The sequence below is a fragment of the Chrysochloris asiatica genome, unplaced genomic scaffold, assembly GCF_000296735.1.
Source record: "Chrysochloris asiatica unplaced genomic scaffold, ChrAsi1.0 scaffold00004, whole genome shotgun sequence".
Lineage (NCBI taxonomy): Eukaryota > Metazoa > Chordata > Mammalia > Afrosoricida > Chrysochloridae > Chrysochloris > Chrysochloris asiatica.
The window spans coordinates 12014886-12033901 of record NW_006408522.1 but is presented as its reverse complement, the minus strand read 5'-3'; the positions used below and the strand labels follow the sequence as shown (position 1 = coordinate 12033901).

The 19016-nt window shown below is 37.1% G+C and overlaps 1 protein-coding gene across 5 annotated transcripts in view; it reads left to right on the top strand.

The window, feature by feature from the left end:
- RNF111 (ring finger protein 111) overlaps positions 1–14979 on the top strand; it is a 153317-nt gene extending 138338 nt beyond the window's left edge. For 2 of the 5 annotated variants that reach the window (XM_006831597.1, XM_006831594.1), the window contains 4 exons: positions 2846–2938; positions 9262–9357; positions 11194–11297; positions 13322–14975. In XM_006831597.1, the coding sequence (XP_006831660.1) occupies positions 2846–2938; positions 9262–9357; positions 11194–11297; positions 13322–13439 (411 nt within the window). In that variant the 3' untranslated portion in view covers positions 13440–14975. Of the gene's footprint in view, positions 1–2845; positions 2939–9261; positions 9358–11169; positions 11298–13321 lie in introns of all 5 variants that reach the window. The other 3 variants (XM_006831595.1, XM_006831596.1, XM_006831598.1) reach the window with 3 other exon arrangements.
- Positions 14980–19016: the final 4037 nt, after the last annotated feature.

The following is a 19016-nucleotide window of genomic DNA, read 5'->3' as shown; positions in this document are numbered from 1 at the left end:
ATGTACAAAATGACCAGAAGACTTATTATTTATATACTGAGATGGTAATTTCAATTCTTTGTACTTAGACATGTGTGTTCGTTAATTATAAGTAGTAATAGCTCTGTTCTGATGTTTTCATACTTCAATTTCTGATCTGCAGGATTATAGTGTTTCTCTCCCTGTGATTTGAACTGGTTCAGATTTTATATGTTCCAGTTTGAGTACCCTTTTTTTACTGGGCACTTTGTTATCCACAATACATACTAGTTATAAAAATGATAGATCACAGGGTGGAGCTGCTTCAGAGAATGCTATAGAGAAGTTCTGTACTACTTGTGATTTGTAAACAGGCTTGAGAATTGGAAATGGTCATACAAACATCATAGCATGTGAAGACTTAGTGACCAGCATAAGCACTAGTAAGTTGGTTTCTCTAGACTTTTAGGGGTGAAAGGCAGTAAGAAGAAATAAAACTTCTGTGCCAACAAACTTGTACTCAGGAACAGACGATGAAAAAGGGGTAAGGTGCCTTTGGTTGTTGTTGTGGTGGTGGTGGTTGTGTGTCATTGAGTCATTTCTGACTCATATCAACCCAGTATAGGGATTCTGAGGCTGTAAACCTTTACGGGAGCAGATAGTCATTTCTCCCAAGGAGCACCTGGTGGATTCGAACTGCTAACCTTTTGGTTAGCAACTCAATGCATTCCTGGTAGGAGTTAGAAAAAGGCAATAAAACATATTTTTTCAAGGGGGAGTGTCCTGATTATGTTTATATTTTAGGATGATTTGATCACATTATAGTTGGAAAGACCCCGTCTTTGTGTGGAAAACAGATTTTAGGGTGGGGAGAAAAAAATCAGCATGTTATTTTAGTAGAAAAGGTAAAAGTTGATAGATGCCTGAACAAAGGCGGTGTGACTGGCATGAAAATGATGGGATGTGCTTAAGTAATAGTTTGGCCAGCTCTCAGGTTTATTATCTTTGGTGTGGTTCTGTTCACTAAACTGGAGAGGATTAGGGGAGGCTCTGGGAAAAGCATTCATGAATTACATGTGGCCATGTTGAATCTGAGTGGACTCTGTGCATCAAAATTGAGCTGTCCAGTAGGAAGTTAAGTTTATTTTAAAGTGATTGTGAGATGCTCCAACGGATTTTAAAAACTGGCAAAAAAAGTTAAGGAAAAATAAAGTTAGTATAAAGTAAGAAACTAATGTGGTCAAAAGTATCTAACCACATGGAGATAAAGTTTTAAAAGTGTTGATTGTATTTGGTATCTGAGGGATATTGGTTGGCCTTTCTCAGAGAACTTTCAGTAATGGTGAGGGATAGAGTTGAAGGTGCTTCTTTAGGTGACAGTAAAGAATGAATGGGTGGTGAAAATTTGTTAACACTGAATATAGAATACTTGTCCTAGAAGTTTGAATGTGAATGGAAAGAGGGTTTGCATTAGGTCCAAGATTTAAGATGAGTACTTTGGTTAGAAAACTAGTGGAGAGGACTTGAAAATAGAGCAGATAGCTATGGGTAGTAAATAATTAACCATGAGCCCAGACAGGAAAATACAAGATGTGAGCCCGAGTGCAGGTAATAGAGATTGACTTCAAATAGGAGAAAGGGGAGGTTCGTCTCTAAAAACTAGAGGAAGTAGACCAGGAAGAAAAACTGGGTGAGTGCTGGTTTAGGTAATGTGGGGGCCAGAGTTCTTTTCTCTGATTTTCTCAGTTTCTTTAGAGACATGTAGGAGGTTGGGTTATGTGCTGAGAGATAGCAAGATCTTGGTCTTAAGGCAAGTTGCAGATAATTTAAGTAGGCTATTTGAAGGTCAAAAGTTACTGTTTACTTATTTTAAATTCTTATCCACATAAGAATTGTCTGTCAAAGTTGTAAACCTGCTGCGGTTGTTACTAAATGCTATGGAGTTGGCTCCAGTGCATAGAGACCTTGCATAGGGTTTGGAGGGGAACGACTGCCATGTTTGAACCATCAACCTTGTGGTTAGCAGTCCAGTGTTTATACTACAACACCACACCAGGATTCCATAAAGCCTGCTGAAGCTGTGTTACTTTGTGAAAGCTGATTTTAAATTAAGTATGTATTTATTTATGCAGATGAAAGCATGGAACTTTATCCCAGAATTTACTTTTTTTCATACCTAACAAAAAATATTAAATTAAAACTTACACAAGAAAAGGGATATGTAAGGTGCCTTTGGTTGTTAAGGAATTGTTGTTGTTGTTAAATATCATCAAGTAAATTCTGACTCATAGCAACCCTGTATAGGCTTTTCAAGGCTGTAAATCTTAGTGGGAGCAGAAAGCCTCATCGTCTCCTGTGTTAAGGAATTAAGAGAAAAGCGCATTAAACGGTTAATCTTTATGTCATATTTGGTTGGAAATTTTTGTGCATTTTTTTCTGGGTACTATTTAGTAAAGCTCTGAAATTGATAAGATCTTACAAAATTTTGTGTCTTTCAGCTTTGGGCAACTAAGAGCATCAGGCTTATATTTGGGTATTTTGTACAAAAGTTACTTTGTGTTCCAAGGAACCCTGGTGGCATAGTGGGTCACATGTTGGGCTGCTAACCACAAGGTTATTAGCTCAAATCCACTAATCTCTCTGTGGGAGAAAGAGGAGGCTTTCTGTTTGTTCATTTAAAGATACACAATCTCAGAAACTCTACATACGGTTACTATGAATCTACTCAGTGGCGATGACTTGCTTTGGTTTGTTTTGGTCTTAGTATTAATACAGAATGCTTAGTTTTAGTGTATCCGTTGAAGTTGAACTTGAATTGAGTGTCTTGAATTGCTCTGTGTTCGCATTAAGCACAAGCGTATTCATCATATCTCTTTTACTAAAATAGGTTCCTGACATGGCAGGCTATCCTCACATCCGTTACATTTCATCAGGATTGGATGGAACATCATTCAGAGGTCCTTTCAGGGGAAATTTTGAGGTATGTAATGACATGTAGATTCTTGCCATAGTATCTTTAATGAAATAGTATATCCACAGGGTACTACCAAAAATTAAAGCCAGATTTAGAAGAGGGCCTGGAATGAGGAATATCGGTGCTGATGTCAGATGATTATGGCTAACAACAGAGAATACCAGAAAGATGTTTACCTGTGTTTCATTGACTATGCAAAGGCATTCACCTGTGTGGCTCATAATAAATTATGGTTAATAATTGTAAAGAAAGATAATTCCAGAACACTTAATTGTGTTCATGTAGAACCTATGCATAGATCAAGAGGCAATCATTGGAATAGTGCAGAGGTTTACTGTGTGGTTTAAAATTGAAAAGGTTTGTATAAGGGTTGCTTTCATTATACTTAGGCAGTCTGTATGGTGAGCAAATAATCTGTGAAACTGGACTATAGGAAGAATGTGGCATCAGGGTTGGAGGAAGACTCATTAATAACCTGTGATATGCAGATGACATTACCTTGTTTACTGAAAGTGAAGAGAATTTGAAAATATTTTATGGTGAAGATCAAAGAATACAGCTTTCAGTATGGATTACACTTCAACATAAAGAAAATAAAATCCCAGAGTGAAATTGTTGTTGTTAAATGCCATCGAGTTAATTTTGACTCATAGTGACCCTGTATTCCAAGGAGTGTTTGGTGGGTTTGAACTGCCAACCTTGAGGTTAGCAATCCAGTACTTATTTTACAGTGCCTCGTTACAAAAGGACAAATATTGTATGAGCCTGCTGTTGTAAAAAGTTCAGAAAAGATTTTCTTGATAAAAGAAATAATCTATAATGGTTACCAGGGCTGGGCGGTAAGAGAAAATTATTCCTGGGCAAGAGGGTAGACACATGTTAGCATGGGTGATGGAGCAGGCAATATACAGCAAGAGAGAAATTGGTAAAGGAAAGATGAAGGTATCAGGAGCTACAGGGAGCTGTGCAGGAGTTAAAGAAAATAGAGTTAAGTACTGGTAACTAATGGGACATGGAGGGGATTGCAGTCTTTGAAATAAAACTAAGTGTATGGTTTGTAGAATGTAAAACTGATAATCTGCTCTGTAAACCTTGACTCAATCCTCAGTACAAAGTTAAAAAAAAAAAGAAGAAATTATTAGAATAAACGAGTTTAGCAAAATTGCAACTTATAAGATCAGTATGTGAAAATTCATTGCATTTTCATACACTTTCAATGAACAATTTGAAAATGAAAAAATACCATTTATGTGTATGATTTGTTGAATGTAAAACTGATTATCTTTTCTGTAAATCTTCACAATAAAATGTTTTTATAATAAATGTTATTTAAAATTTTTACCATTTACAACAACAGCAAAAATATTAAAATACTTAGGAATAAATTTTTTAAAAAAACCTTTACCACTGTACCAATAAACAACATCATGGTAAAACTGAAAAGATTGAAGTTGTCAAAGATTTAATTTTACTTGGATTCACATCAGTGCCCATGGAAGCAGCTGCCAAGAAATCAAACAACGTATTACATTAGGAGAATCTACTGCAAAAGACCTTTAAAAAGTGTTCAGAAGCAAAGATGTCACTTTGAGGATATAAAAAATCAAGTCATCTCATATTCATGCAAAAGCTGGAACTGAATAAGGAAGATTGATGAATTGATTATGTTGTTGAAAAATATTGAATATGGCCTGGACTGCCAGAAGAACAAACAATCTGTCTTGGAAAAAGTATAGCCTGAATGCTCCTTATGAGATGAATGTTCATTTCATGTACTTTGCATATGTTATGAGAAGAGCTAAGTCTCTGGAGAAGGATTTTATGCTTAGTAGGATGCTAGAGGGTCAGTAAAAAGGAGGAAGACCCTTTTGAGATTGGTTAACGACACAATTGCTGCAACAGTGGGCTCAAACATAGTAACTACTGTGAGGATGGCACAGTATTGGGCATTGTTTCATTTTTGAACAGGGTTGCTATGAGTCTGAATCAACTCGATGGTACCTAGCAACAATACCTTTAATCCAGAAAAGGCATACGATACGAGGGGGCTTCAGAAAGTTCATGGAAAAATGGAATTAAAACATAGTGGAATTTTTCCAAGAATATTTTAAAGTCCCATAATGTGTACTCTCAGATTCCTAGTGTGGTGCTATAGGATCAGCACCGGACTATGAACCACAAGGTCAGCAGTTCAAACTTACCAGCTGCTCCTTGGAAAACCTATACAGGGTCACTATGAGTTGGAACCTACTTGGTGGCACTTTACGACAATATTAATATGCACTATGAGTATTCACAATTGAATAAGAACCGTACTTGTTCTTGTCAAGTCGATTCTGGCTCACAGCAGTTCTAAAGGACAGTGTATATATAATTGTCCTCCAGGGTCTCCAAAGCTGTAAATATTGATGGAAGCAGACCTTTTGCTTAGTAGCTGAGAGCTCTTAACCACAGTAGACCAGGGTTCATTAGGAATGTAGTAGGGGCTAGGCAGTAGAATATCTGAGGTGTCACAGTGGTTAAGCTTTGCCCTGAAAAGTGAGTTGTTAGAACCCGCCATCTGTGGCTGTTCCCACAGGAGGAAAGGCTTGGCCATCTGCTCTGGTAACCCTGTGGACAGTTCTACTCTTTTCACAAAGGGTTACTATGAGTTGGACTTGATTCAACAATAAAATGTCTGAATTTCTGATATTGTTCCTGGGTTTATTATAGAAAGATTTATAAGCAGCATCAATTTTAGGGTCAAAAATTCCTCAAGTATTCAAAGAAGAGTAAGTAAAAATATCTGATAGAAAAGAATGTAGAGATAGGAGCAGGGCTGAGCTTCAGTTGGTCAGTACTGCGCTGCTCTGGTGTGCTGAGTAAAGAGCTCTTTCTAGGCCAACAGTCTCAATGGCGATTTATCAGTTCTTTCTTCAAGACTGGTGCTGATTTGGAGAATGGTGCTATAATGAATATCCTGGTTCCAGGGGCACAGGTAGGGTACACGGGATGGGGAATGGCAGCAACCTCAGCAACAGCCCTCAGGAAGGAACGGCGGGGGTGGATGGAATGCCACTAGTGAGACACTCCAGTGTGATTCAGCCAATCTAGCTTCTCTAAGGAAAGATAAATACGTGACTGGAAATGAAATGACCCTACTAAAATACCAGTGGGCCATGGAAGAAATAAAAAGTTGAAGTTAAAAAGCTACTTTACACCTATGAAAGTGGTAACAAAACCTTAAGTAGTTGTGAAACACTACTCAGTGAAAATCAAAGATATAATAATACGAATAGGTCAGTTTACATTTTTACTGTGTTGATATTTGTATTCATGATACAAAAAACACTGAGTCAAAGTGCTAGACTCTTCGCCCAAAGCAAAAATGATAATGAAAAAAAAAAAACAAAACATATATATATATTCTTTAAATGCCAGCTTCACTTAAGAATGTAGTTGGTGAAGAGATAATTGTTTTTTTTTTAAGTTTTGTCTCCAGAGTACGCATCTTTTTAGAATCCTATATGATAAAATGAGAGGGTTAGTTACTGTGCTTTGCTGCACGTCCAAAAACAACTGACAGTGTTTATTGTCATGACAAAATGCAGAAATTACCATTATGGATAACTGTGAACTTGGCAACCTCTCATCAGATGAGAGATGGTGACATTGACAAATGTGAACCTTTCTAATGTTTATTGTCATATACTTTTAGAAGTTTTGCATTACGTGTTGAAGCAATATTTTCCATATGATATTATAGTTGTTGGTGGTTATGTGCTATGGAGTCAGTTCTGACTCATAGCGACCCCGTACAGTGTTTCTGAGGCTGTAAATCTTTATGGGAACAGAAAGCCTCATCTTTGTCCCGTGGAACAGCTGGTATTTTCGAACTGCTGACTTTAAGGTTCGCAGCCCAGTTTGTAACCACTACACTAACGTAGCTAATGTAATAGAACTAAAAGTTTATTAACTTTACTTTGAGTCTTCATTTTAGCTCATCTTAGAGAAACTACCATATGTCAAGTTTTAGTGTAATATCCAAGAAGGTATTCACTGTTACCTTGGTGGTGGTGGTGGTTAGATAGTGTTAAACTATTCCTTTTCTTTTTAGCCCAAAAATATCCCCTGAAGTTTTAAAAATCAAACTGATTAGCTTAGCTAGAAAAGAATGTCTGCTTGAGCATTTTGCTCTTTAGAACTGTATGGGATCATATTGACAACAGGAATTCAAAAGATTAGATAGAAACCTTATGGGAAAGTAAGTTTGTTAATGGGGGAGGAACAATTTAGAAAAGAAGGGCGAGAGTGGTTGTACAGCTCAAAGAATGTAATTGTTGTTGTTATGTGCCATGGAGTAGGTTCCAACTCATAGCGACCCTATACAGGGTTTCTGAGGCTGTAAATCTTAACGACACTAAATTGTACATATTAGACAGTTGGTGTATGTTTCATCAAAATAAAGTAAGATTTCTTTTTAATTATGTAAAAAATATAGAAATTTATTATATCAATATAAATATCAAATATGTGCTATCAAATGTGGGAGAAGTGATCAAAATAATTTTTCATTGTGAATTGCATAAAGGTTTACAGAGCAAATAATTTCATACAAATTTTGTCTCATGTCATTAATTGCAATCCCTACACCCCACTTCTACCCTGTGTATCCTGTTTGCATTCTTTGGAACCCGTCCTGCCTTCATAACGTCCTTGGGAGAATACTGGCCTTTTGATCTTGAATGATTGATTGGTCTAAGGACTGGGTACCTCCCTAGTGTTGTTTTTCACTTTATAAACCTATTTATTGTTTGTCTGAAAATTGTGCTGTGGGGGTGAGATCAGTTCTAAGTCAGTCAGTGAACAAGGGTCGTAGCGCCAAGAATTCCACCAGTCTCTCTCAGACCAGTAAGTCTGGCCTTTTTGATTTCTGAGTTTTGTTCCACATATTTCTTTTGCTCTATTTGTTGTGGTTGTTCAATGCCGTCAAGTCGGTTCCAATTCGTAGCAGCCTTGTGTAGCGTTTTCCAAGGAGCAGCTGGTGAGCTTTAAATGCTGACCTTGGGCTTCAAACTGACCTTACAGTCCAGAGCAGTTGGTAGTGGTAGCCGGGCACCATTCAGGTGTTTCAGTTATCAGTGCTTTTAATTGCTCTTAATATTTTGAAAAATGTTGCTAGAGGAAAAGAAACCCTAGTAATTTATTTTGCAGCTCATTATCTTGTCATCTAAATTGTCAAGGGAAAAAAAATCAATTAAATATAATGGTTTTATTTATTCATCTAAATTTGGAAGTGGTGTTAAAGTTTAATATTATAGACCTTTGACTTATTAACTGGTATTTTTTGCTGTTTTTATTGTAATGTTTATATATGTGTGTGTGTATATCGATTTGTTGTTGTTAAGTGTTGCTGAGTCAGTCCCAACTCATAGCAACCCTATAAGGAGTGGTTGGTGGGTTTGAACTATTGACCTGTGGTTCAAACTGACATGCAGCCCAGTGCTTATCCTACAGTGCCATACCAGGACTCTGTATAAATGTGTATATATAAGGAGCTGTGGTAGTGTAGTGGTTATGAGTTGGGCTACTAACCTCAAGGTCAACAGTTCAAAACTACCAGTCATTCCACGGGAGAAAGATGAGGCTCTCTGTGCCTATAAAGATTTATAGTCTTGGAAAACCTATACAGGGTTGCTATGAGTCAGAACTTGTTGAATCCTCGGCATACAACAACAAAAAATACGTGTGTGTGTATATTTATATACATATGTAGAGAGAGTGTATGTCGTGTGTGTGTGTGTGTGTGTGTGTGAAAGTAAGTGAGTGAGTCCTGGGTTAATGCACTGGACTGCAAGGTCGGTTTGAACCTCAAGGTCAATGGTTCAAGCTCACCAGCCACTCCTTGGGAACCCTATACAGGGTTGCTATCAGTCGGAACCAACTCAATGGTACTTAGCAGCAACATATTGTTGCCCTAATTTGTAAGGATAATTTTCTCATAGACTGTCAGTTGGCTAAGGAAAATATGCTAAACACCTAATATCTACATAAGAAACAATCACATAAATGGTCATTTATTTTATATAAAAAGTTTTTTTGAACACTGTATATTTACTTGGGACTCTTGGTGTGGAGCTGTAGGATCAGCCCTGAACTGTGTGAACCACAAGGTCAGCAGTTTAAACTCACCAGCTGCTCCTTGGAACTGACTCAGTGGCACTTAACAATAACAGCATATTTGCATTGTAAATTTGTAAATGTAAAAGTTTATTGCTTTTCCAATAAAGATATTACCTGTCAAAGAATAACCATCCTGACATGTAATACTAGTTTTTCTTCACTTTCAGGAACTGATTCATTTGGAAGAACGATTAGGAAATGTCAATCGTGGAGCATCCCAGGGGACAATTGAAAGATGTACATACCCACATAAATACAAAAAGGTAAGAATTGATTCTATGTAACTTTTAGGTAGAACTGCCCCATAGGGTTTTCACAGCTTTTACAGAAACAGATTGCCACATTGTTTTTCCACAGAGCCGGTTTGAGGTTCAAACTGCTGACCTTTAAGCTACCAGCTGAGTGCTTAACCACTACTCCATGCCCCCACCCCACTGCCCTCTAGTTGATTCTGACTCAGAGTGACCTTATAGAGTAGAGTGGAAGTTCCCCCAAAGAGCAGCTGATGGGTTCCAACTACCGATCTCTTGGTTGGCTGCCAAGCTGTTTAACTACTGTACCACCAGAGCCCCTGATGTCACTGAAATGCTTAAAATGTAATATTATAGACCTCCTTTGAGTTTTTGCAGCTACATTATTATTAAAGCCATACAGTGTTCGTTTTTATTGGTGAAATCATGGTTAAGAATTTGTTGGTAAATCCCATATTATGCATCTACAATAATGTCATGTGTATATATTTTTCCTTAGAGCTCTGGTAGTTTAGTGGCTACAGAATCGGGCTGCGAACCGCAGGGTCAGCAGTTGGAAACTACCAGCTCTTCCGCGGGAGAAAGACGAGGCTTTCTGTTCCCATAAAGATTTGCAGCCTCGGAAACCCTGTACAGGGTCACTATGAGTTGGAACCACCTCCACAGCACATAACAACAATAACAAGAAGACTTACTAAGAACACAAATGAGATGAAATCATCTGCAAAGCTTTGCATGAATTCTATTCTTTTCAGTAACTAAAGAATGCCAGTGTATGACAGTAACCGTATTTGTTGAACTAGTCCCTTATTTTGATGGATATTTAGTTGATGTCTCTTTCTTATGCTCCAACCTCAATCTCTAATGTAGTATATTCCATCTGGAAGTTATGGAGCAGATATGCTAAATAAGTTTTTTCAGCAAACCTACCAGCTGCTCGCCTTGGCAATCCTATAAGGTGTCTCTGAGTCAGAACCAGGACTTGAGGGCACTTAACAAATAACAACAACAGGCTATACAGAGAATTTTCTTTTTTAAGTGTGAAAATTATTTGTGTACATTTTCTAGATATTAATTAGGGATTACCACTGAATTTAAGCTCTTAAAACTGTCTAATAAACAAAATACTATTGTGGTGATGTGTCTTGGAGCCAGGTCAGATCCATAGTAACCCTATATAGGGTTTCTGAGGGTGTAATTCTTTACAGCAGCAGAAGGCCTCGTATTTCTCCCAAGGAACAGCTGGTAGATTTGAACTGCTGAAGCACCTTTTGGTTAGCAGCCTAACTCATAACCCACTACACTACTAACACACCTATAATCATCATTAAATTATATGGATGTTATATGAAGCGTTGTTGTTGTGAAGTGCCGTCGAGTTGGTTCCGACCCATAGCGACCCTGTGTAGGGTTTCCAAGGAGCACCTGGTGAGCTTGAACTGCTGACCTTGCAGTTCAAACGTCTATGCAGTCTGGTGCATTAACCCACAGCGCCACACCAGGACTACATTTGAAGCATTAGTAGAATAAAATTTCTTGTGATATAAGAACAAAATTGGAGTTCAGATTATGCATCTGGATTAAAATAGATTATAAATTCATGAATTTCTGTTATATTTGAATTTATGTGATAAAGGGTCTTAAAAGAATACTTAATTGATGACAGTGTACTTAATTCATCCATTAATTAATCATGGACTTAATTGGGAAGCAAAATGTGGGTGAATGTATAGTTTTGTTTTGTCTTGTCTTGTCTTTTGCTTTGTTCTTCAAATAAACACAGACTTTACTCAGTTGTTCAATAATGTCATCTCTACTAATAAGGTAACAACTGATTGGTTCTCACAGAGGAAACTGCACTGCAAACAAGATGGGGAAGAAGGGACTGAGGAAGATACAGAGGAAAAGTGTACTATCTGTTTGTCTATTTTAGAGGAAGGTGAAGATGTGAGGTAACTAGATATTAATTATCTAAATCCATTGCCAAAACAGTACAAGGTATTTTTTTTGAAATTAGACAACAAGTAAAGATAAATTCTGGATCCTCTGTTACCAATCTGTGACTTCTAGAATTATCTTCTTAAAACTCATGAAAAAATAAAAAGATTAACGTCTGTATTTACCACCAGTGGGTTGAAATGGAAATAACTTAGTTGAGGGAAATTATACACACCAAGACCTGGGAGATTATGGGTCAAAAATGTTTCCTGGGTACTACTACCTAACATGCCAGTACTGATCTTTTTCTTCTTTTAATCTAGCATAGAGGAGAATTTTAGACGCTTTGGAATTATTGACACTTAGATCAATGTATTCTCCAAAACATAAATGGGAATTCAGATGAACTGTTTGTTTTATAGCATCTTTTATAAATTGTCCTAAAAACTTTTTTTCCTGACTCATAGTACTATTTCCTTCGTGTACCTTTGTGATTTAGTAAATTTTAAATTATTTGTGCTAAATGAGTATTGATTTCATAGATTTAAAAAAATAGTATTTTAAGTAACTGTTTTGTTCCTATTGTGTGTGTGCATGTGTGTGCTGTATTATTATTATTTTTAAAGCAACACAATCCATATGCAACACAGGTTCTTTAAAGTTCTTTATATAAAAGAACCTTATGATAGTTTTGTTACCTTTATTTGTAAAGATAATTTTGCCATACTTTTCATTTGACTGAGAGAAATAAAACATGTAAATAATTGTGTACCTTACCTATAAAATGTTATTTGAACACTGTAGTTCTGATTGATGGTTTATAAATGTAGGCGTTAATTGCTTTTACATTATTAACAATAAGACAGAACTTCAAAAAGTTCATGGAAAAATTCCATTATCTTTTAATTTCATTTTTTCTTTGAATTTTTTTAAGTCCCCTCATATATAAAGGAGAAATCATTGATAAAGAATTGAAGCACTTATTTTTAGAAAAATATTAGGAAGTCTTAAAATATCACCATTCTTGCCAGTGGATGGAAGTAAATGGACCTCGAGTCAGTAACTTTTATTATACTGTTATACTTAGATTTAATGTTAACCATATCTTGCTGGACAGCTCTCCTTATTCTTCAATTCCTAATTGATTACCTGGTATGATGTACTAAAGTAAGCATATCCTTTTAACCTGCTGATGAGAGAGTAGCACAGTATTAAGTGAATATAATAAGAATCCCATGAAAACAGTGTTAACTCAATTTTAATCAGTCATGTATTTAAATTTAATGTATAAGATCTTCTAGTTAGGAAATGATAATATTGCATATGAAGGCCTTCCTTAATTAGGGTAACTTGACAGCTGTATGTTTATTATTTGAGTTCTCATGTTTTTTAGAGAATTAAATGAGATAATAGATTTTTAATAGTGCTATCAGAACAGAGTTATGATTTTTTTTTATTTAAAAGTATACTTAAAATATTCTTTAACAGCAAAGACAACTGCCCACTTCAGACATTGGAAGTTCACATACAGAAATAAACTGGAGTTACTACCAGTGTAATTATTGCTCTTAATTCTTGATATTATATATAACTTAGTTCCACAGCTGTGACAGTAAAGTTGTCTTAGTCATTTGTACATTATATTGCCCACAGTGCTAATTTGTGTGTGTGGTTCTCCTTAGACAGTTTTATTTACAGAAGAGAAAGATGCCTAATTAATTCAAAACACTACTGAATTATTGCATGTATAATTTTTGTTAAGTCTGTTGAGTTGGTTCTGACTCATATTGACCTGTATAGTGTTTCCAAAGAATAGCTGATGGGTTTATCAAAGTGGCATTGTAAAAGAAGCACTGAACTTAACTGTGAGATCACTGGTTCAAACCCACCACCTGCTCCTTGGCAATCCTATACAGTGTCATTCTGAATTGGAGCCTACTCGATGGCACGTAACAACGACAACACAGCATAATTTTTTTTTAATGCCACTGAAAGTTGTCATAAGCCTAATTTTTACTCTTTTTTTTGTCATTAATAGACGACTTCCATGTATGCACCTTTTCCACCAAGTGTGTGTTGACCAATGGTTGATTACCAATAAGAAGTGCCCCATATGCAGAGTGGACATTGAGGCCCAGCTGCCAAGTGAAAGTTGACACCATGTTTCAGAACTCTTGCCCTCCCTCTCATTCCCATACTTCCTGGTACTGCAGTCAACCAAAGATGGCATGACTTACCTGCGCAGATTTGGAAGCGTTGAACTTCTTAGCGTGCTGGCTCTGCTATATGGTACAACTAATGCTAGACCCACAGTTAATGTATACAGTTGATTTTGATGTATTTATAAAAGCTTTTTTTCTAGATTGGACATTTTTCCTGTATCATTTTACTGTATTTTTGCATGATTCCTTGTATTGCATTTCTTTGCACATATTATGGGCTTGTGACCCTAAACTTGCAGGCAAGATTAGCTGCTTTAGTAAGTAGAATTGTGTGGTCCTTTTGTTTTTTATATAGTACCAGGTCTTGAGAATAATGATTTTTTTAATCCATTACTAACCTTCCTTTAATTTAATCAATCATGTGCTTTAGTTTAATGTATAAAGATCCTCTAGAAAATGATAATATTGTGTATTAAGACATTCCTGAATTAGGACAAAATGGCTGCTGTATATTTCCAATATGGAGCTCTGAGTTAAATATCATCCTTAATACTGGGAACAGAATATGAACCATATTCAGTCAGATGCAGATGTTATTCATATCCCCAGAGTGATCAATATGAATTTTCTTGGTGTATCCTTTTCCTTTCAGCACAGTGCAGATAGAATTGAATATTGACATCATACATTTAGACTGCTGTTCTGATTGTATTTATGTTTTTCCTACATTATTTGGAAATTTATTTCCCTGACTTAATTTTTGCTGCTGTGAAACAGCTCTAATAAACACTAAATATTAATTTCAATTAGCTGGATTGTACATACTTGCAGATTTAACAAAATTTTAGGGAAATTGAAAAAGACATGTAGAATTTTGTTCAGTCTTCTGCTAAGCACGTATAGTTGAGATATCTGCTTATATTGATTTTTTAAAACACATTCAGTCAAAATTTAGAATTGCAGTCATTATTAGCAGGTATCTATGCATTCACAGAACTTCTAAAGGTCCCAGGATCACTTTTAAGGGATTTTTATTAGTTTAAAGATAAATAAAATCAGCTGAATCTACATGTCTCTTGTTTTATTTCTCTCTAAACTTGAAAAACAGTAAATCTGCAGATACTGTGAGGTACAAATTATATTGTCAACCTACTGTTGCTCTGGTTATAGATTCCCATTTCATACATACCAAGAGTCAATCACTGATTTAAAAATTTTAATTTCTATAGTTAAGATTTACTGCATAATATAGAATATAAAGTGAACGTACTAACATTTCTCCTTTGGAGAAAGTTTTAATCCACTTCAGGTTGCGTATTATTATGAAGATATTTCATATACAGGATAGCCTAATTTTATTTGTTTAAATATGCTTAATATGCCCAAGATTGCAAATGCATCCAGTCAGTAATATCACTGTCTGTATGTGGAAGACATGTTCCCATGGATCATATGTGAAGATGTCAATAAGCTTGCATTAAGCCACCTGCTTTGTAAGTGGATTGATTAATAAATAACTTCTATTTCTATTGTCTTTGTGTTTCATAATTAGTTTTTATAGAAGAGTTTACAGTAAACATCTTGGAATTCCAAAAACTGACATTGTCCGAGGAATTGAAGCAGTACTAGTAAGATGGGACTTCACATTGGAGTCCTCATGGTATTCCCCCAAACACAAGTAGCACTGATTGTTGTTAAGTGCCGTCAAACTGGTTCTGACTCATAGCAGCCTGTATAGCGTTTCCAAGAATCTTCACAGGAGCAGAAAGCCTCATCTTTCTTCCACAGAATGGCTGGTGGGCCAGAACCACCGACTTTGCAGTTCGTAGTCCTGTTCTTATCCTATAGTGCCACATACTCTTGTGTATATATGTGTTGTTGTTGTTGTTGTTGTTAAATGCAGAGTGACCCAGAGTGACCCTGAATAGGGTTTCCGAGGAGTGACTGGTGAGCTTAAAGCACCGAGTTAAAACTGTTGAGCTTTAACCCACAGTGCCATGCCAGGACTCCATGTATACATTGCTGTTTACTTCTATCGAGTTGGTTCCGACTCATAGTGACCCTGTATAGGGTTTCCTAGTAGCGGTTGGTGAATTGGAACCACCGACCTTGCAGTTCAAACTGACCTTGTAGTAGTGCTTATCCTACAGCACCATACCAGGACTCCACCACGTGTGTGTGTATGTATATAGTATATATATATAAAATATTGTTAAGTGCCGTCAAGTTGTCCCGACCCATAGCAACCCTATCTAGGTTTTTGAGTAACAGCTGTTGAGCTTGAACTGCCAACCTTTGGTTCAAATCAACTTTGCAGTCCAGCACACTATATATCTCGGTGTATGTGTATATGTGTTGTTAAGTACTGTGGAGTCAGTTCCGACCTGCACAGGGTTTCTGAGCCTGTAAATCTTTACGGGAGCAGAACGCCTCATTTTTCTCCCGCGGAACAGCTGATAGTTTTGAACTGCCGACCTTGAGGTTAGCAGCCCTATTCATAACCCCCCTACGTTACTAGAACTCCTTATGTATATGTATGTATAAGGGTGTATATATATATATAGGTATATATATATATATATATATGGAGCTCTGGTAGCGTAGTGGTTACGAATCGGGCTGCGAACCTTAAGGTCAGCGGTTCGAAACTACCAGTCGCTCCGCGGGAGAAAGATGAGGCTTTCTACTCCCGTAAAGATTTACACCCTCGGAAACCCTGTACAGGGTCGCTATGGGTCGGACCCGACTCGATGGCACTTAACAACAACAACAACAACAACATATATATATATAGCTCTGGTAGCGTAGTGGTTACGAATCGGGCTGCGAACCTTAAGGTCAGCGGTTCGAAACTACCAGCCGCTCCGCGGGAGAAAGATGAGGCTTTCTACTCCCGTAAAGATTTACACCCTCGGAAACCCTGTACAGGGTCGCTATGGGTCGGACCCGACTCGATGGCACTTAACAACAACAACAACAACATATATATAGGTATATGTGTGTATGTATGTATATATAGATACATGTGTGTGTGTTGTTGTTGTTAAGTACTGTTGAGTTGGTTCTGACCCATAGCCACCCTCTGTAGGGTTTCCGAGGAGTGGCTGGTGAGCTTGAGTACTGATCTTGTTGTTCAGACTGGCTTTGTAGTCCAGCACACTAACCCACAATGCCACACCTGGACTCCATATATATATGTAAGTTTATATTAAGGAAATGGCTCACTCACACAGTTGTGTATATGTGGGTAAGTTCAAAGTCTGGGTCTTGTCAGGTTGGATACTTTTGAATCACATATCTATATGGTTGATGAACCCAAGATCGTCAGGTCAAATATCAGGCAGGCAATAAAAGATTGGTTCAAGTCTGAAGAACCAGAAGTCAGATGATGAGCTAGATGCTGGATCCACTCCTAGTTAAAAGCAGCAAGTTTTGCTGTAAACCAAAGCGCACCCACTGCCTTTGACTCAAGGCCAACTCATTGTATCTCTGTCTAGGGTTTCCTAGGCTATAAATCTTTACAGTAGAAGACAGCTTTATTTTTCTTCTGTCTGCTGGTTGGTTTGACCTGCCAGTCATGGTTTTAGCAGTCCACCAGATAGATTTCTCTATTTTTAATATTGTATCAGATTTAGATATACCACAACCTATTGACCTGTTTAATAATTGCTGCTGATTTTCTTTTATGTAGATCAGGGGTGGGGAATGTCCAGCCCACTGGCCATATAAGGCCCTTGAAGTCATTTGGTTTGGTCTTTCCCAAAGCAATTGCAGTTCTAGTTAGCTCAACATTTGACCAAATACAGCAGGCTCATTTTTAAGTTGATAATTTTGTATGGTCCGTGAATGATACTGTAACTGTCCAAATAGTCCTTGGCAGATAAACAGCATTACTTTGAAATTATTTAATGCAAGTATTTGTGGCATACACCTAAATTGTTATGTAGTAACTTATTAAAGTTACTACAGAAAAATGTGATTAGCAATAAACCAAGTAAGGAAGAAAATAATTTTTTTAACATTTTGTGCTTTGTGTGGTGTCTTCCATGCCCTGCTGCATCTTCTGTCAAAATGAAACTGTCAGTGATAACTGTTCAAATACTTTAAAATTAAACTGGTATTTGAAACTTTTCTTATTTTGGGGACTTGAACTGTTGGCACACTTTAAGAATTTGAACCATAACACAATTGACATACAGAAAACTAACTCTGCTTAAAAATAGCATTTGAAACTAGTTGAAACACTGACATTACAATGCAAACTCTGTTGGGTATTTCGTTATTAATTTTTCATGAGTGGTAATAATTCCATTCTGCAGAAAATACTTCCTCATTTTTAACTCACCTCCCCAAACCTCTGCTAACACACTCCTTTTTTTTTTTTTTTGGTACAGAATAATGAAGATTTCATGTGTTTTACCACTAAATGAACAAGGTAGAATACCTTGATTCGATCATAAATTTTATTTTCTTGAATCAGGAATTATTTCCAAAGTAATTAAGGAAAAGCAATGTTACGTGTTCTGTTTTGTGGTTGGGCCTGCTGAGGAGTCTCCCTCCTATCTTGCTTGTGTTATGGACAAATCTGCATGCAACATAAATGCTTTTTTGAAGTGGTAGAAAGAATAAGGCTTTGGAGTCCTAAAGGTTGTTAATTATGCAACTTTGAACTTTTTGAGTCCCAACTGTCTCCTCTACAAAATAGAAATAAATGCTACCTCTAAGGATTCTTAATAGGTTTAAGTGAAATAGTGAATGTAAAATGCTTTTCATAGAGCAGATAAGAATTCTTTCCTCCCTAGGCTGCTGCCATTCCAACCCACCACCCAAATCCCCTTGCCTTTGATAACGAATAGGTAGTAGTAAAATGTTGAACTCTAGGTCAGTTTTGGTTGCTAACTTTTCTCTTACCTGGAGTCCAGGCTACTGATTACTACTAATCAATGGAGAAAAGATTGAAGTTGTCAAGGACTTCATTCTTTTTGGATCAACTATCAACCTTCACGGAAGCAGCAGTCAAGAGATCAGACGACACACTACATTGGGCACAGGAACTTTTTAAAGTGTTGAAGAGCAGAGATGTCAGCTTGAGGACTAAGGTGCGCCTGACCCAAGCCATGGTATTTTCAATAACCTCATATGGATGCGAAAGCTGGATAGTGAATAAGGAAGATCGTAAAAGAATTGATGCCTTTGAGTTGTGGTGTTGGAGGAGAATACTAAAAGTGCCATGGACTGCCAAAAGAACCAATAGATCTGTTTTGGAAGAAGTGCAGCCAGAGTGCTCCTTGGAGGCCAGGATGGCTAAGCTTTGTCTCTCATACTTTGGACATATTGTCAGGAGGGAACAGTCGCTGGAGAAGGATGTCATGCTGGGTAAGATGGAGGGTCAGAGAAAAAGAGGAAGACCCCCAATGAGATGGATTGGCCAGGTGGCATCATTGATGGCATCAAGTGTGGCAACGGTAGTGAGGTTGGCCCAGGATAGAACATTGTTTCGTTCTGCTGTGCATGGAGTTGCTAGGAGTCGGTTCTGACTCGATGGCACCTGACAACAACAACAACAATTAT